Source organism: Magnolia sinica, chromosome 1 (assembly GCF_029962835.1).
Source record: "Magnolia sinica isolate HGM2019 chromosome 1, MsV1, whole genome shotgun sequence".
Taxonomy (NCBI): Eukaryota; Viridiplantae; Streptophyta; class Magnoliopsida; order Magnoliales; family Magnoliaceae; genus Magnolia; species Magnolia sinica.
The window spans coordinates 12,010,901-12,029,300 of record NC_080573.1 but is presented as its reverse complement, the minus strand read 5'-3'; the positions used below and the strand labels follow the sequence as shown (position 1 = coordinate 12,029,300).

General features: G+C 41.2%; 1 protein-coding gene across 2 annotated transcripts in view; it reads right to left on the bottom strand.

Moving 5' to 3' along the window:
• The window catches only part of LOC131240118 (heat shock 70 kDa protein 16), a 29,250-nt gene extending 11,529 nt beyond the window's left edge, over nt 1-17,721 (bottom strand). The window contains exons 1-4 of one of the 2 annotated variants that reach the window (XM_058238177.1): nt 16,038-17,717; nt 11,117-11,329; nt 5,509-5,604; nt 4,868-5,038 (exon numbers count right to left, since the gene is read on the bottom strand). In XM_058238177.1, coding sequence (XP_058094160.1) covers nt 4,868-5,038; nt 5,509-5,604; nt 11,117-11,329; nt 16,038-17,207 — 1,650 coding nt within the window. In that variant the 5' untranslated portion in view covers nt 17,208-17,717. Of the gene's footprint in view, nt 1-4,867; nt 5,039-5,508; nt 5,605-11,116; nt 11,330-16,037 lie in introns of both variants that reach the window. The other variant, XM_058238184.1, reaches the window with a different exon arrangement.
• Nucleotides 17,722-18,400: the final 679 nt, after the last annotated feature.

The following is an 18,400-nucleotide window of genomic DNA, read 5'->3' as shown; positions in this document are numbered from 1 at the left end:
AGAGACAACCAACGATCATTGTAAGTTCAGTTTGGCCTTAACCAAGACAAATTCAGGGACGAAAACAAAAGACTTTCCCCCCACAAATTCCTTAGAGATACAAGAAGTGGAAGACACAACTGGCGACAGGGTCGGATTGGGGGGAAAAGGGGTGAAAGGGGCTTCTTCTAGAGGAGGTGGCTGAAGAGGAGAGGGAGGCGGTCCGGAAGGGAGAGGAGGCAAATCTGAGGTAGAGTTAGCCGTATCAGATTGTTGACCCTGAAAAACATCTTTGAAGGATCTTAGTTCAACTGGGAGAGAAATCAGACCCTTAGAGGGAAGAGGGGATGAAAGAGGAGGTGTTGGGGCAAAACGGACCCTTTAACCCGATCTAGGGGGGGCAAGGCAAGAGTGGGGCGTTGTTGATCTCCTTATTTACTCTCTCTGGGCCGAAATGGGCAACATTAACCTTAATCTCCTTTCCGTAAAAGAACTACTCCTTCATCTCTTCAACTGCAATCTTCACTTCTTCATTGCTATTCAAACGGACAAAGGTGAGAATCCTCTAATGATAGAGGAACACGCTCCTTCGGAATGACAACGTCCCTTACTTGACCAAACTTCCCAAACACCCTTTTAAAATGGAGATCCATCCAATCTTCAGGGAAATTAGACACGTAGAGAATAGGGAGTTCTTTGAGAGGGTTGAAATCGATCTTCCGAGGTTTAGAATATTTCCTAGCATTAACCTTTATCCAACCATTGTCGTCTTCAAGCCTATCTGATTCATTCAAAACAGGTCCTTTGGAGGAAGAAGATGTTGTGCTTTTCCTCCGCATTCCTCTGAAGGCAATAGAGGAGGGGATGAAGTTCTCAAGTGGAGAGAGTTAGCTCGTTCTCTGTTGTTTCGAATGGTCTTGTAGTCTCTAATGAAATCACCATCGAATTCAAAACTTCGGTCCCCACGCAAAGAGGAGCTTCGAGGCACAGTTGAGGAGCTACGAGCAAGACCCGTACTGCAAGCAAGGCCTTGAAGATCTTGCAGAAGATTTGGAGGTATTCCTAACCCTAGAAGGGGAGGGAGAACTACGATGGTTTGGAGGAGAAATCGACTGATTAGGGGAAGTGAAGCATTTGGATGGAGATGAGGAGCGTCGGGAGCGTTGTTGAGAGGAGCGTCGGGATTGTGTGGAGGAAGGTCGGGGGCTTCGAGATCAGGAACGTCGGGATCGAGAGCGTCAGGAACGGGAATGAGGTTTTCCCATTGAGAATTGGTTTTTCTAAATGTAACAAAGATTTTATTAAACACTATACAAAGGATGACAAGGCATCATTCAACATACATGGGATAATACCAAGTGTTTTAAATAGCGAATAGCATGCAGCGTATCGTTCACCCCTCTAAAGCACGAGGCATAAGCTACATAACGTGCAGCATAAGATACACGCTACTTCTATATTTTTAATTAACTTTATGACATTTTGACCAAATTAGTTGATTAATAATGAAATTAATGACATTTGGTGCAACCAAGTGCAACCTAAAATAATAGAAAAAAATAGGCAAAGAATAAGTATAAAGGTAAAGAAAGAGCAACCTAATTGATTCAATACTATTACTTGCATCATTTTACTAAAATCATTGAAAAGATTAATTATTTTTTATTAAAAAATGAAAAATTCAACAAATATTGAAAACATTAATCTATTTTTATGTTTTAGTAAAAAAGAAAAAAAGGTAACTTGTACCGTGAGCTACATAGCTTGTAATATAGGCTATGCAGCGAGAAGAGTATGCAAAATTCGCATGTAGTGTAGACTACGCGACTTGAGCTATTTTCATGAGCTACATGGCACTAAGGCTAAGCTATGTTATGCAACGTAAGCTACAAACTACATAGCAAAGCTATATAAAACATTGGGTAATACACCACCCACGATCGGTCCCCTAGAAAAAAGCCTATCAACAACAAAGGCCCTAGACACGTAAGCCCAATTAATATCCAGGGCTTGGCATTAAAGAAAACCACATCGGAATGGTACCAAAAAAAAGTATCAATTATCAGTAACCCGAAGCACCGCATACCATCAGTGTCAAAGCTCTATATTTTCAAAAATTCGAGCAATGTGCTTGTCCATGTGGACTTTAAATGCTCCATTTACTTTTTGTTAGTAAATTTCCCGGAATAAACATTCAGAGAACAGAAAAAGTTCCAAGTGCAAAACATGTTGGGAAATTATATTTCAACTGTTAGTAAAGAAATGTACAAGTACTATAGACAACTAAGTGTGACCCAGTGTTCAAAATATCGATACTATCTGCCGATATTATCGGTATCGGGCCCTAGCGAGACGAAACTCCTCCGATAACCCCCGAAAGATACCGAAAATCCAAAACTTCAGATATCGGCCGATATTATCGTCGATATCACACCTTGGAGAGCATCGTTATTCGAAAAAAAATGAAAAAAAAAAAAGGGAAAAAGAAAAATTTTCAACGGTAGATTTGGGTAACTGTAAAGAAGATCGCCCTGATCGGAAGTTGTGTTTGATGGGCCATTCGAATCGAAGCCTCTGATTTGGAGAGATTTGGCCACGAAATCCTTCGAAATCGTCGAAATAATCGGCATTTGGGAGAGATTTTAGGGTTCCGGCATTCCGGAACCCTCTTTGCTTCAAAAAAAAGGGCCCTGAGCCCTTATTCAGAGGAGGCAAACGGAGTGGTGCATCGCACGTCACCGACTGTGTTGACGTCACCAAGTTATGTGGGTCCCATCATGAGGTATATATTATATCCAAACTGTTCGTCCATTTGGTGAGCTCCTCGTAAGGCTTTATCCGAAAAATAAGACAGATCCAAAGATCAAGTGGACCACACTGGAAAAAAGCAGCGGGATATTGAACGCCCACCATTGAAACCCTTTTGGGGTCGCAAAAGTTTTGGATCGTATGATATTTGTTTTTCCTATTCATCAAGGTCTTTGTGACCTCATGAACAGATTGGATGGAAAACTAATGTTATGGTGGACCCTAAGAATGTTATAATGATGAGAATCATTGTCCTCACTGCTATTTGTGGTGTGGTCCAATTGAGGTTTGGATGTCACTCATTTTTGAGTTCGTGATCTAAAATGATCTCTCCAAATGGATGAACGGTGTGGATATAATAAATACATTATTGGTGGGGCCATGTAACTTTGATCTCCTTTGAACTGTTTGTACAACTCAAAGGTGTGCTCGTCTGGGTGCATGAAGTTCATGCGCTGGAAACTTAGGTGGGGTCTACTGTGATGTTTGTGAGAAATCCACTCCGTCCATCCGTATTTTTAGCACACTTTAAGACGGCCAAAAATGAGCCGGATCCAAGACTCAAGTAGGCCGAAAACGTGAGGATTGAAGGTCCACAGTTGAAATATTCGTGGGGCCACAGGTTTTGAATCAGTCTAATATTTGGGTTTTCAATTCATCCTAGAAGTAATGACGTAATGAACGGTATAGACGGAATGTAAACATCACTGTCGACCCAGGAAGGTTTCAACGGTAGGAATTTCCCTACCCACTTTTTTCTTTAGTGCGGCCCACTTGAGTCTTGGATCCTGCTCAATTTTTGCCTCAAGTCTTAAAATAAGCTCACAAAACTTATGGATGGAGTAGATTTCTCACAAACATCATGGTGTGCCCCACTCCTACAAAAGGATTTAGTAGGAAATCCCCGTCCCATCTTTGCATGACACATGCTCATACCTCGTGTGGTACACCAGCCAATCCACACCCTCCATCCATTTTCATTAGTAATTTTAAGGCCTAAGCCCAAAAAGGAGACAATGAAAGATCAAGTGTACCATACTACAAGAAAATGTGGTGGCAATGATGTCCACCATTGAAGCTTTTTAGGGCCCACCGTAATGTTTATTTGCCATCCAATCTATCCATGAGGTTTGACAAACCTGGATGGGAAAACATAAATATTAGCTTTATCCAAAAAATTTATAGCCCCAAAATAGTTTAATGGTGATCATTCAATGAAACACTATTTTGTGTGGTGTGGTCCACCTCAGATTTGGATCTGCCTTATTTTTTGGCCCATGCCCTAAAATGACATGTTAAAATGAATTCCAATTGATGTTTAGATGTGACTCATTTTCATACATATCTTTATACATTTATAAATGGTATGCATCATATTTAAATATATTTACCTTAGTTTAATCAGAGCATAACTTAGTACCTTATACAAAGGAAATTTATTATGTGCACTTCTTTTTTGATATTTTATGATTTAAAAGTGTGCATTAAGGTCTTTTTAAATAATCTCTGAAGTTTCATAAAAAAATTCAACCATTTTGCTAATGTTTCCCCATGTTTCCCAAAAAGTGCGATAAACTATGCGATTCAAACGATATATCCCGTGCGATAACCGATACGTATCTGTATCCCAAGGGTGCGATACATTGTGTGATACCGATATTTCGAACACTGGTGTGACCAACTCATCCCTATATGGTTGGAAATTTCAACTTTAGGGGGTGGAAATAATAATTACCAAAATGTTAGGCATATAGACATTCATATCAGAATGACATGAAGTCAAAACTAAAGAAAAATGGCATTATTAAGTGTAGCTGAATGGGTTTTCAAATTTCACGGCCATCCTGCGTATCTACTTTGAATGAACTCATTTTTATGCCCCATCAATTCGGTTGGAATAAAGAGAGAAACTAGAAATGTTCAACACAATTTCCTAATTTGTACAGAAGGAGCTGGTTCATAGAATCAAAATATCATGTAGAGCTAATGGAAATAGGCAGTGCCATGAGGTAGTCCAGCTATATCATAAGCACTGTGTAATTTTAATGAAGGTAATAGAAACTAGTGTTTAGAAGCATACACTGGAGGGTTGAACTTCAGCAGAATTTACAGCAGGTGCCCGTAAAGATTCACCATTTTCAGCAGAATCTGATACAGTATCAGGAGGAACTGCAGAAGCAAACTCCGTCTCCATTTTATCTGAATCAGAATGCACAGTAGCCCTTGTATCATCTGTCTCATCTTCTATCAGCTGAAACAGTTGAATAATTGCAATCAGAGTTAGATATATGATGAATTGGCAATGACAAGGCACTACTAAATTGCCTCGTGAAGACACATTTCAGACGCTCCTGAACACAACTCATATACAACAGTATTTTTTTATGTTTAACTTCTATTATCTTTTGTCTTTTCAGAACCTCTTTACCAAAAAAATTTATTTTTAGGTTTATAGCCAAATTATTAATTTCTTGGTTCTTTTGCAAGAAAACTACAACATGCTACTAAAAGTATAATATATGGTTAATTAATTATTTGAATGCAATATTTGTATTTGAAAGGCAATATTTGTACAGACATTAAGCATATTGACTTTTAAAAGCGACCATGTCCAACACCGACACACCTCCAAGTACAAATTGATTTGCGCTTGAACATTTTACTGAAGCATAATAATAAAGATTCATGCTTGCTGGACTGGTCAGGAAGATTGATACTTACTGAAGCTGACTCTACAATAATAATCCCATGCAGGTTCAACTGGACTCTAACTTTAACTTTAGGTCTTTCACCATGGTGAGCAGGAAAAGGTCCAATCTGCAAAGACAATGAAAAAACTATTTAGAAGTGATTCTAAATAGGATTTTTGAGAAGATATCAACGGCTGCAAAATGAAATACAAAGTTAATAGACCCAAGGTACATTTTATAATTAGAAAAGAACTCAATAGAAATCATAAAAACAAGTTTTCTATCTCAGAAGTAGAACACTACGAACATACAGGACATTAATAACAACAAATAAATTATAAAGCTCGAGTCCACTCGAACTATAGTGCTTTTGATGTCTCCCCTTTTCAAGGGTCTTCACTTTTTATGATGATGGTGAAAAATGGTCCCATATCAAAAACAGACGCTTACCTGCTCCTACAGCCAAATCTATTGTTGCTTCCTTCCATGATTTGTGCAACTATAGTCACAAGTAGCCAACAATGTAGAATATTATTCAATACATTATAGGATTGAAAGTTCTTTGTGCGTTCCTTGCATCCCATCTCATGCATCCGCAGTGCATTTTAGGTGAGCAAAGCAGGAGTCATTAAGGTGCGTGCTCATGTCTTTGGATCATGAGGCGAATAAGATTACCCATCGAGTTTTAATTTGTAGCTGCTCCACTAAGGTGTCGTTTGGTCAAACTTAATTTCAGGACTTATGATGCGGGGGCATCTTGGTGTGAATACAAGGATGCACCATATCTCCACCACACTGGGGGTAGGGTGGCCCACGAGGTGGGGCATGTGAGATGGACGATGGCCACGAGGTGGGACCGTGCGATTCAGGGACCTGTGCGATGCGAGGGTTGCCCACGGGGAGGACTCGCCTGGGTTTGCCTGGGAGAGCCAGAATATAGGGAAATATCAGTACTCCCCTACCAGCCTGAAGCTTTTGGTGTGTTAGCCAACTATTTGCTATCAAAGTGGTATCAAAGCGGGAGCCCAGGGATCGAGTCTCATCACCGGTGTGGGTGGATGATGTGGGGGCATCTTAGTGTGACTCCAAGGATGCACCGTATCTCCACACTAGGGGTGAGGTGGCCCATGAGGTGGGGCCTAGAGATGCAGGATGGCCACGAGGTAGGACCCATTGTGGAACTGTGTGATTCGAGGACCCGTGCAACGCGGGGGTTGCCCACTAGGAGGACTCACCTGGGTTTGCGTGGGAGAGCCAGAAGGGATAAATTGGTACTCCCCTAACAGCTCTGGAGCTTTTGGTGTATTGGTCGGTTGGCCACTATCAACTTATCATTAAAATTTGTCACTTTCAGTGATTTTGGGAATTCAGACCATTTAGTATAGATAAAAGATTAAGCTCTTAATGTTAAACAGATAAAAGATTAAGCACTTAATGTTACAAATCACTTAAAATAAGTGATTTTTTTCAACGATCGGCCCTTCACTTATCACTTATCGTTAAATGCAGTAAGCGATTTTCCTTTAAAAAATTTTATGATTGTTAACGAAAATATCCTTACCAACATTTTGAAAAGATAATATTACCCTTCAGGCTTTGAAAACATATTAGGTGCTTATGTGGGAAAGTTTTGTGGTCCCCACCATGATGTATGTGTTATATCCATATTGTTCGTCCCTTTTGCTAGATAATTTTAGCGCATGAACCAAAAAATGAGGGTGATCCAAAGCTCAAGTGGACCACACCAAAAAGCAATTGGGACAATGACTCCCGCTGTTGAAACCTTCTTAGGGCCCGCCATGATGTTTATTTGCCATCCAACCTGTTCATAAGGTCACACAAACCTGTATGAAGGGAAAACACAAATATCAACTTGATCCAAAACTTTGTAGCCCCTAGGAAGTTTTCAATGGTAGGCATTGTTAGGCGTTCAATCCCCACTATTTTCTATGGTGTGGTCCACTTGAAGCTTTGGATCTGCCTCATCTTTGGGTTCATGCCCTAAAATGATATGACAAAATGGATGGACGGTGTGGATATAATACATACATCATGGCGGGGCCCACAAAACTTTCTTGCGCCAACACAATACTAACCTAGGTGTCATGTTCTACACTATGCAAGTACCCATGGAGCAGATTGGGTGTTACCGGGTAACACATTAGTGGGTGTTGCCTTGGCTGTCGGGCCCACCTCGATGTATGTGTTGTATAATCCAAGTCGTTCGTTGGTTTTTCCAGATCATTCTAGGGCATGGTCCCAAATTTGAAGCAAATCCAAATCTCGGGTGGACCACACCACAGGAAAACTATGGTGATTGAACGCCCACCGTTAAAAACTTCCTAGGGCCCATTGTAATGTTTATTTTCCATCCAACCTATTGATTAGGATTAGGTCACATAGACCTGGATGAAAGTAAAACACAAATATCAACTTCATCCAAAACTTGTGGCCCCCAAGAAATTTTTAATGGTGGGCGTTCAATCACCACTGTTTTCATGTGGTGTAGTCCACCTGAGATTTGGATTTGCCTCATTTTTGGGCTTATGCCCTAAAATAAGTTGGCAAAATGGTGCGACGAAGTGGATTTCATGTGGACATCAAGGTGGACCACCTTTTTTTAATGGCCAGGGATCCTGTTCAATACTAACGCAAATGATCTAATCCATTTCATGGATTACCATGCAAAACCGCACTGATCAGATGATCCAATCCATCCATTATTTAGCCTTATTTTCTATAGTCATTCCATTTCTAAGCCATCGATGGGATGGTTATGATTGCCTTGGAAAGTGATTCTTTAATATCATAAACCATACACGATAAGCCCTAACGAATAGATGGATCAAATTGTTGCTTACGCCTATTTTTTTAGGCAACATGGACCGTCCAACGTTAAAGACCATTGATCAAACCGTTAATATTTGTCAGATATGGTGGCTCATGAAATGCGCGTTAGATCAATGAACGTCTAGATCAATGCATTAAGTTGTCTCAATGGGCAACTGAATTGCAAATCTAGCAATTATGTTTATAGATTCAAATTGGGCCTAGAGAAAAGTCGATACCTACGTATTGTGGATGTAGGTAATTGTTGTATGCATGTTCAGACCATCTAAGTTGTGGGTCCCATTGTAAATGGATCATAGCCTTAAAATCAAAGTCATTTAGAGATCTAACAATTTAATTCGTGGCTGTCAAATGGGTGGCTAACACAAAATTGGTTAGGGTACAATATCAATGGGCCAATTCAGATGGATTAAAATCATCCAATCAGTATGACTTTTGAGTTATTTCTCCATCTAAAATGGAGTCCAATGGTGTGGTCTGTCTCACCAATGTGCTTTGACTATAGAACTAAAAGGCATACGTGTCGAAACTGAAAATATGAACATATGGTGCATATTCTTGGGACGAGTATCATCTACTTGCCTCCTTAATCAATTCATGTTATGGTACGTGGCAAACATAAAACGTTCAAACCATTCATCTACTTGGCTTTATTTGGTAGGAAAAGTATTAAATTTTTATTAGAATGGGCATAGGCATGCCAAATTTGGAGGCATGGCAATAACAGGCATCATCTTATACTCTACAAAAGATAGAAATTGGGACAATATGGGCAAATACAACAAATTGCCAATTTTCATACATTTGTAGTTTTTGTTTACCAAACAAGTTTTGTGAAAAAAAAATGCTTATTGTCAGATATCAAGACTTTTTCCAGACAAATTACCAAACAGATTTTTCATTACTCGTAAGTACTAAAACTCAGAACTTCAGGTTTTCGGCAATTAATTTTCAGACCTTATTTTCAGTTGACCAAACAGCACCTAAGACTACGAAAAAACTCAAGAGATTTGTGATGCATGACAATTAACCACTTACTCTAAAAGTTCGAATTGTTATAGCATGGAGAATCAATCCCTTTGTCTCATAGCCCAGGCCCCACATCTCATGGGTTAGGACCTTGGCCAAAACTCCCTCGTGGGCCCCAAATCACATGGGTACCGCCTCACGTGAGTCACCTGCCTCACACGGATGGGGCCCGCCTCACACGAGCTACCCACCTCACACGGGCCGCCCACCCTGAGTGTGCCCCTGCATCCCACAGGCAACCCCACTATAGCCCGATGTGAAAATGCCCCTGCATTAATCACCCCCGGTGAGAATTCTCGAACACGAGACCTCCCGCTCCGATACCAATTTGATGCAGGAAAATTGACCACTTACTCTAAAAGCTCAAACTGATAGAGCATGGAGAATCAATCCCTTTATCTCATGGCCCAGGCCCCACATCTCATGGGTTAGGACCTCGGCCGAACCCCCCTCGTGGGCCCCAAATCACATGGGTACCGCCTCGCACAAGCCACCGGCCTCACATGGGCCGCCCACCCCGAGTGTACCCCTACATCCAATAGGCAACCCCACTCGAGCCCGGTATGAAAATGCCCCTGCATTACTTTGGTTATAGATGACTGCAAAAACTGGTAAGGAAAAGGTTACATTAAGCTAATGGAACTAGTCCCCTACATAGAGAGGTTTTTTGGCTAAGGTTTAGCCTGTCCACCAACATGGATGAACAAAATGCTTAAAACACGAGCTAACTAAATTGATCTTTTGCCCAAGGAATGATATTTCTAGAGTCTGTTTCGGTGATAAATCTTCCAGAGAAAGAGTTAGACACACATCTCAATCACTCTCTAAGTGCCTTAGCCTCTGCTTTTATGGAATCACTCCACCGAGTTGACCCCAAAAACCAACTTTTTCTGTCCCTTCTTGTCATGAGCAATAATCCAGATTACCAAACAAGGAACCTTCAAATTTCAATTCCAACATCACCTCAATCTTGGACTTCATCTTTCTATAGTTAATGATACTTCCTGAATCCTTAGTTAAGTCGAAAGCCAACATATCCAAAATTGCTCTCAATGTTTTCTGTCAACCTTTCCAGTAAACCAACCATATCATTAGGGATATAATTACTCCCCTCTTTCCACATGCCCATAATATAGTGAAAGGAAGCATTGACCAAAAATACTCCCTCTAAATGGACTCACATGCCCCATTCCAAACTCTTCAACACCTCTCCAATGTCCTTTTGGAATACCCATGAAACCAACCAAAAATCAGAGAAGTAACCCCCAATTCCATGAGGCGCCTGACAGTGGATTAAAAAATATGGTTCACCATCTCCTCCTCATTGGTACACAAAGCAGATCTTAGGAACTCTATGTTACCTCCATTGCAAATGACAATGATCTAACATATGAATGAATATGCAACATCCTCTCATATGCATGTCGCCATTTGAAAAAAATAATAATAATAATAACAGCATTTAGCAAACATGGCCCACCTATCGTCCGACTATATTAAGAGATGCATGGGCCAAGTTAAAATTTGTGAAATAATGTATAGGTTTGATTATAAAATCAGTGAAAGTATGAGAATTTACTGCTAAGGCACTAGTGACATGATTAATTTCCTTAATAGACTGCATTGCAATAATAATATAATAATAAGTATTTGAAATAACAACAAGAACACAATCTCCCAAAAGAATCAGGAGTTCAGATAAATCAAACTGCAAACCTCAAAAGTATTTGTGGCAAAGAAGAAGACAAAAGCCAGCATACCGTGAAACAGCTAATCTTTGGAGATACCCCGGGAGACAATTCACTTGGATCACCGTAAAATGCTTCCAGTCGGAACATCTCAGTTCGGTGAAACGTTAGAATTTTAGTACTGGGAATGTGTTGGCCTTTTGGGAACAATATGCTATTTGACAGTGTGCAAATAGGACCTTCATCTGATGAAAATCCTATGGAGAAAGGAAGTGAATCTTGGACCTGCAAAGGACAAGATATCATAAAACAGATGCTCTCAACAAAATATTTTAGATGGTAACAAAAAGAATAAGCTCAACAAAATAAAATCACAAATCAAAATATAATAGATGGTAACGTAAAGGTCAAAATAAAATCACAAAACAGCAAAGTCAAAACAAAGTGAAGTCTCACGCTTAGAAATTTGAAAAGTGTACAATTACCAGCCAAGTTACACAAAAATCAGGCCTGAAGGCATGTGAAGTTGATAACCAAACAGGAAACAACAATGTGAAGTTTAACTCTATCACTCACCACTCAGGTTTAATTGCTTAATATTTCAAAGACACAAAAAGATTTCTTCTCTTGTCCTTGCAACTGACTTTTGAAATGAAGTTCTAACAATTTCAATCAATCGACCATGGGCCCCACTTTTACAAACTAAAAAACCAAACATATTGTAAAAACCCTCAGCCCAAGCTTTGTATGATACCTCCTACTAACACGCACACCCATGCATGTGATGTGCACAGTTGCCACATGTTAGGCGCGGAAGCAACCTTAGAATGAATCAAACACAACAAAGAAACAAAAAATTCGAGCAATCACAAAGAACACAGGGATTTTACGTGGAAAAACCCTTGCGAGAAAATACCACGGCACCAAGCGACAAACAATCCACTATGAATCAGAAAGATACAAGAGATGGACAACTTACAGATTTGAAACCCTCATCTTTTTAGACAAATTGCCCCATCAAAACCCTAGCTCTCTCTCTAGCACTGATTCTCCCTAATCACGTATTAACAAGGGTATATATAACCCTCGTACAGAATTAGAAACAAAACCGCCCACTTACGCAAAACTGACACAAACCGTCAATTGAACCATTGATCGATCGACTCTAATCAATGATCTTCGATCGATCGACACGAGAACACCAATTGAACATGCCCAAAAGTGTCCAGAGAGCAAATTGATTAATTTAGGATTTTCTCAATCGATTGACAATTGTTGTCGATTGATCGAAAACTCTGTATCTTCATCAGATTGAAGGCACTCAATTAACAATCTCCACCGTGGCTTCAATCTTGCATCTTCCAAGCTGCTATCACCATCTCTAAATTTCTTCATAGCTCCATCATCGCTTCATGTGCACACTCTGTCTTCATTCATCATTCGTCAAGCCTAGAGAAGTCGAGCAAAACCTAAACTTCTCTATAGGAACCACTTTCATAAGCATGTCCACCAGATTTTCACTAGTGTGAATATTCTCAACAGTAACACCGCCTTCCTCTAGCACCTGTCATATAAAGTGATGATGCAATTCAATGCATTCGATCTCATCCAATTCCTCACATCTGTCAGAGTACGCTCCACCCCATCAAATATTCTTATACGAACCGATTCAGTTCCAATCATCTTACAGGCATGATCGTTGCCCCATAAGAACCAAGCCACCATCACACTCGATGTATGTGGCAAACCAACTCCAACGAGGGCACATGTGATACGATGCCCCCATGTCCAAAATCCACTCATTATACAAGTGTCAAACCTTGGACACAAACAATACGTCACAGCCACTCGTTCCTACATCAGATTTTGTTAAATTGACCTCCTTCAACGAATCATCTGATTTCTCATTGTTCTAGTTTTTGGGATTTGTGCAGTCCTTCATATGTCATGTCCTGTCACAATTCTAACACTTCAACTTCCCTTTGCCCTTTGACTTAGACATCAATCACAACTTACCCTTCACTTGTTCAGACGATCTCCCCCTTACAACTAGTGCCCCTGCAAAAGTACATTCCCCACCATTATTTCTTCTTTGTTACTTCGACTGAAGGGCAGAGATAATGGTATCAAGGTAGATGTTGATGTGTTCAGAGAGATCCAACCCTTCTGCCATCTTCGGAGTGTACAGCTGCCTCTTCAGATATAGGCGATTGGAGAGCAACTTCGTCACGTAAATGCTATCCAACCTCGCCCATAGGCCCACGGTAATTGTCTCATTGATAACATTATAGAGGCTTCGTTAGCCAAGCACAATTGAATTACACAAATCGCCTTCTGATTAAGTTCATCTCAATCCTCTTCTTTTATCGATTTGGGACGTTTCGCTTTACCAAATAGTGCATGCAACATCCCTTACTGAATTAGGATGGCTTTCATCTTCAACCTCCATAATTCAAAGTTGTTTTTACCTGTAAACTTCTCTGTCTCGAACTTCACATTCAATCCATTTGATCCCATCTCTTAGATTCAATCTAAACAGCCCAACATAAAACCTACTCTCTAATACCACTTGTTGTGTGCAGCCACCACACGTTAGGCGCAGAAGCAACCTTAGAATGAATCAAACGCACAATAAAGAAACGAAAAATTCGAGCAAACACAGATTTTGCTTGAAAAACCCCTTGCAGAAAAAAATCACAGCACCAAGCGACAATCAATCCACCATGAATCAAAAAGATACAAGAGATGGACAACTTACAGATTTAAAACCCTCAACTTTTCAGATGAATTCCCTCTTCAAAACCCTTGCTCTCTCTAGCACAATGTGACTCTCTCTAATTCGTATTAGCAAGGCCAAATATAACCTAATATAGAATTAGAAACAAAATCGCGCGCTTAACGCAAAACCGACATGAACCGTTGATTGAACCATCAATCGATTGACTCCGATCGATAATCTTTGATCGATCGACACCACATGTTCGATTCAATCGAACATGCCCAAAAGTGTCCAAAGAGCAAACTAATTAATTCAGGATTTTCTCGATCAGTCAACAGTTATTGTCAATTGATCAAAAACTTTGTATCTACATCAAATTGAAGGCACTCGATCAACAGCGCACACACATATACACAGAGTCTTCACAGGTAACAAACCCAACACGAGCATAGGATGAGTTCTTTTATTTTTCTTTCCCCTTAAGGATGACTAGAAATAAAAAATTAAAAATTAAAACAAAAAAACAAGAATATGGTAGAACGGGAGGCTAACCTGAAAGGCTGAAACCACAAGACTAGCACGAACAAAGCAAAGGATGAGGCTTGCATAAATGAGAATGTTGAGATGGATGTATGGGTAGGCATGATAGTACGCTGGACCAGCTCGTGTTCAAGCCACTTTTGGACTGCAGTTGGGATGAGGTTAAAAGCCCAAAAGTTGGGCTCAAGCATGAGTTTTGAGGCCCAATTGCTATTCAAAGGAACCTAGATTTGGCCATGCACAAAGGCATGACATGACAAATCCCATGCAACCCAACTTAAAAAGTATTGAAATAGGTATTTGGGCAGCAAGCAGGCCCAGGCTTGGTCTAGATGTTTATCTAGTTCGCCTGCCCAGGCCTGGGCCCAAGTATCTAACTCATAAGTCGTGCTTGGGCAAGCCTTCTCCCAGCCCAGCTGGGCCTATTTATGCCCTTATGTGTAGGAATCAATAGTTAGATATTTTACATCTAAGTTGAATGTTTCGTTTAATGTTGTATGTAAAGAAGCTAACAATGTAACTGTTTCCTTGGCCTTAAAAGGTTCAAATAGCCCATCTATGTACTGTCAAGCTTTGGATCTCTTCTAATATATCTCTGTTATTTGCTCCCAAAAAAAGAATGAGGTCATCCGAAATAGCCTAGGAGTCATACAACAAGAGAGACAGAGATAGAGACAAAGTTGAGATCGTACAGTCATGTGCAAATTGCAATGAAGCCTGGAGATGGCTACAAGGAGGGGAACATCAATTAGAGTTGAAGGGCCCTGAAATGAGGATGGGGAGAAGAAACTTGGATAATGACTGATAAGGGATATCAAGGCTTGTTCACCAACCAATAATAGGGCCATATGTAGGAATCCTTCGCAAAAGAGGATTTGTAAAGTCAACCCCAAATAACTGGGACAAGGCTATTATGGCGATGACAACGATGATGATGAACAGATGATGTCCTCAAGGGCTAAATACTGACAACTTGACCTGCATTTTTATACGTATAATGCCGATTAAGGTTGGATTTGGCTCATGGCTGTTTCAAAAGCAAAGAAAATAATTGGAGACTTATGTTTTGCTACTGCCGTTCCAGAATCTGTGAAACAGGGCTCTTCGGTGTTGGTTTAGAAAGAATAGCTCTTTTTTATCCACATGAATGTCATTTCATGATTTCTGGAAACTCTGACATAAAAGAAATCCCAAAGGTCATGAATTATTTCTCTCATGTGTTGTGTCCCAAAACGCAGCCCAAAATGGAAGTGTTATTTTAGGACATACCCATTTTGATCAAAGACCGAAATCATGCAAAATTTGAGAAACACTAAAGATAATGTAGAATGTAAGAGGACAACTTATAAGACGAGCACCAAATCAAAGTCAGATTCACATAGCCAAACTATTTTAAAAAAACCCAACTGTATTTTCATGTAGGTACGAATTGAAAGGCATGAATCAAAAGACTTAGGGCATGATTGTAAAGTCTGGCAAATGTTAGCAGCCCTTGCATCCATCCCTTAAAATGAGACTGTGATGATAACAGATCCAACCTGTTACCATACAATTCTCATTGTGGGACGGCTTTGTTGATGGAAGCATTCAGCAGTTCTTGCCATCTGCATTTTTTGCAAGATGTGCCAAAAAGGCTCAGCCTTTGCAAAATGCACCACTCAAGGCCTCATCCCATCTCATTTCAATCTGGGTTACATCCAAACAGACCCTTAGTAACTAAATCAAAACCCAGACCTCATAATCTCTGACCCTGAATAGCGGGCTAAGCATCGCACATTGAAGAGCACATCCATGGGCCACGCACTCGCTCGCATTCACAGTCCGGCCTGGCTCTCTATTGAACAAACTCGACACCATCCTTGCAATTGCCGGTATCCGTGATCCAGACCCCACAAGCTCTACCGAATGGATCTTTTCCACACTTAAACCCGTTTCAGCCAAAGCCTTTTTACATGGCCTACTGATCCTCTCCAACAGACTCAGAGACAGCTTCTCAAACTCCTCCCTCTTAATAAGACCCTTCACATCTTTCTCATCCATCAAGCACTCAATATTTATCGGCGCTTCAGCATTCGCACTCAGAACCTTCTTCAGCTTCTCACATGCAGCCCGCAGCCTAATAGAGGCCCGCGCATTCCGGAGAACATCGATCGCATACTTCTCCTTGAACTCCGCAGCAAAATGATGGAACAAGACCTCATCAAAATCCCTCCCGCCCAAGCTCGGGTCGAAAGCGTGGGAAACGATCTTCATCTGGCCCACTTCAAATGCCACAACTGACACCTGTGTATCACAATGCCCAATGTCAACAAAGGCAATGTAAGTGGGTCCCGCAGTACCAAAATCCGACCTGTAGATCCCATAACCAAGCGCGATCGCGGTTGAATCATGCAACAGACGCAGCGGTTTCAATCCCGCGATCGCAGCGGCACTCAAGTAGGCCCGTCGCTGCCCGTCCGTGAAGTAGGAAGGAATCCCGATAACGCAATCTGTCACCGGCACCTCCAAACTCTTCTCCGCCACCTGCTTCAAATGCGACAACAGCATAGCCAGAATCTGGACCGGTGTGAACACATGGGTCCCACCCATGTACTGTACATGCACAAGAACCACTCCATCCGGGCCTTCCGAAGTCGCAAAAGGGAGCCTCCGCAGCTCATCCTGAACACTCGGCTCGCGATAATTCAACCCGATCAGCCTCTTGATCTGAGAGATGGTCGACTTAGGGTTCATCATCAACGAGGCCGCACCGGTGGCCCCCACGAAGCGCTGCTTCTCGCCGAATGAAACCACCGCCGGCGTCTCACGGTTCGACTCCTCGTTCAGGAGGACATCGATACCGCGCTGCCTCGCAGCCGCGACGACGCACCTGTCATTGGCGATGTCGAACCCCACGACACTCATCTTGGACTTTCGTCGAGCATATGGGCTGCGACTATTTGGGGGACAAAATTCAGAGAGAGAGAGAGAGAAAAAAAAAATCTAATATAAATCCCCTGGAATGAAATTTATCGGATTTCGGTGAATATCAGTTTGAGAATGAGAAGGAAATTGGAATTTGGGAAGGGTTGGTTGGGAATTTGGAATTTGAATTGGATTTTGGATGAAGGGATGAGAGAAGAAAGAAGGATCTGTCCTCGTCGTACGGGGGAGGGATGGAACAGAAAGTAATGCCTTTGAAATCTGTTAAAAGAAGAAAAAGGAGCGAAAGAAGAAGCGGAATGTGGGAGGATTTCAATGGCTTCTTTTCATCGTTTGTTGGGCGGAATATGAGGAGGCATCATGAAAAGTTCGCATTGCAAGTGTCGCGACGTCCCGACCGTTCGTTACGTGGGGCGCATTGCCTCCCCTCGAAAATAAGACCGGCCCACTAATTACGTGGGCCACGTTAATATATTAGACAAGAGGACGCGCGAACTACCTGGGATGTGGGTACGGGACGACTCGACTTATCCCACTCGTCAGACCGGCTCCACGCAAATAAGTGGGCGAGTCGATCCAAATCGAATGGATTTGGTCCAATCCAAACTTAAACTGAGTCGAGTTCAGCTCACCTAGTAACTTGGCTCGTTGACTTGGTTCAATATGAACTTAAACCAATCGAGTTCAGTTCACCCATTAACTCCATTTGGCTTGACCAAAAATCCAACTCGGTGCTGGCTCAACTTCATTTGAAACAAGTGTGTGTGTGTGTGTAGAAAGAGAGAGAGATAGAGAGAGACGCTTAGCTATGAATTAGTTTGCATGTCATTATACTTATGCACAAATTTAAAAGAGCGAGTTTACTTCTCTACCACACTTCTTTACTATATAGTCTCTGATTAAATTTGATTTAGATTAGTCCATGCTAAAAATGAATTTGAATCAAGCTAGCTATGCTCGATTTGGTACAGTGTCAGGTCGAATTCAGATTAGTTCTATTTCAAAACCACAAAGAATCGAGTCAACCCAAGCACGGTCTGACTCGAGTCGATGTCCAACTCTATCCCTGACTGTCGGGCCACTTGCATGTATGTGCCTTACATCCATGCCGTCCAGTATTAGGTGGGTAACACTGCATTAAAAGGTGTGACTGACCATTAAAAACTTCCCGTGGC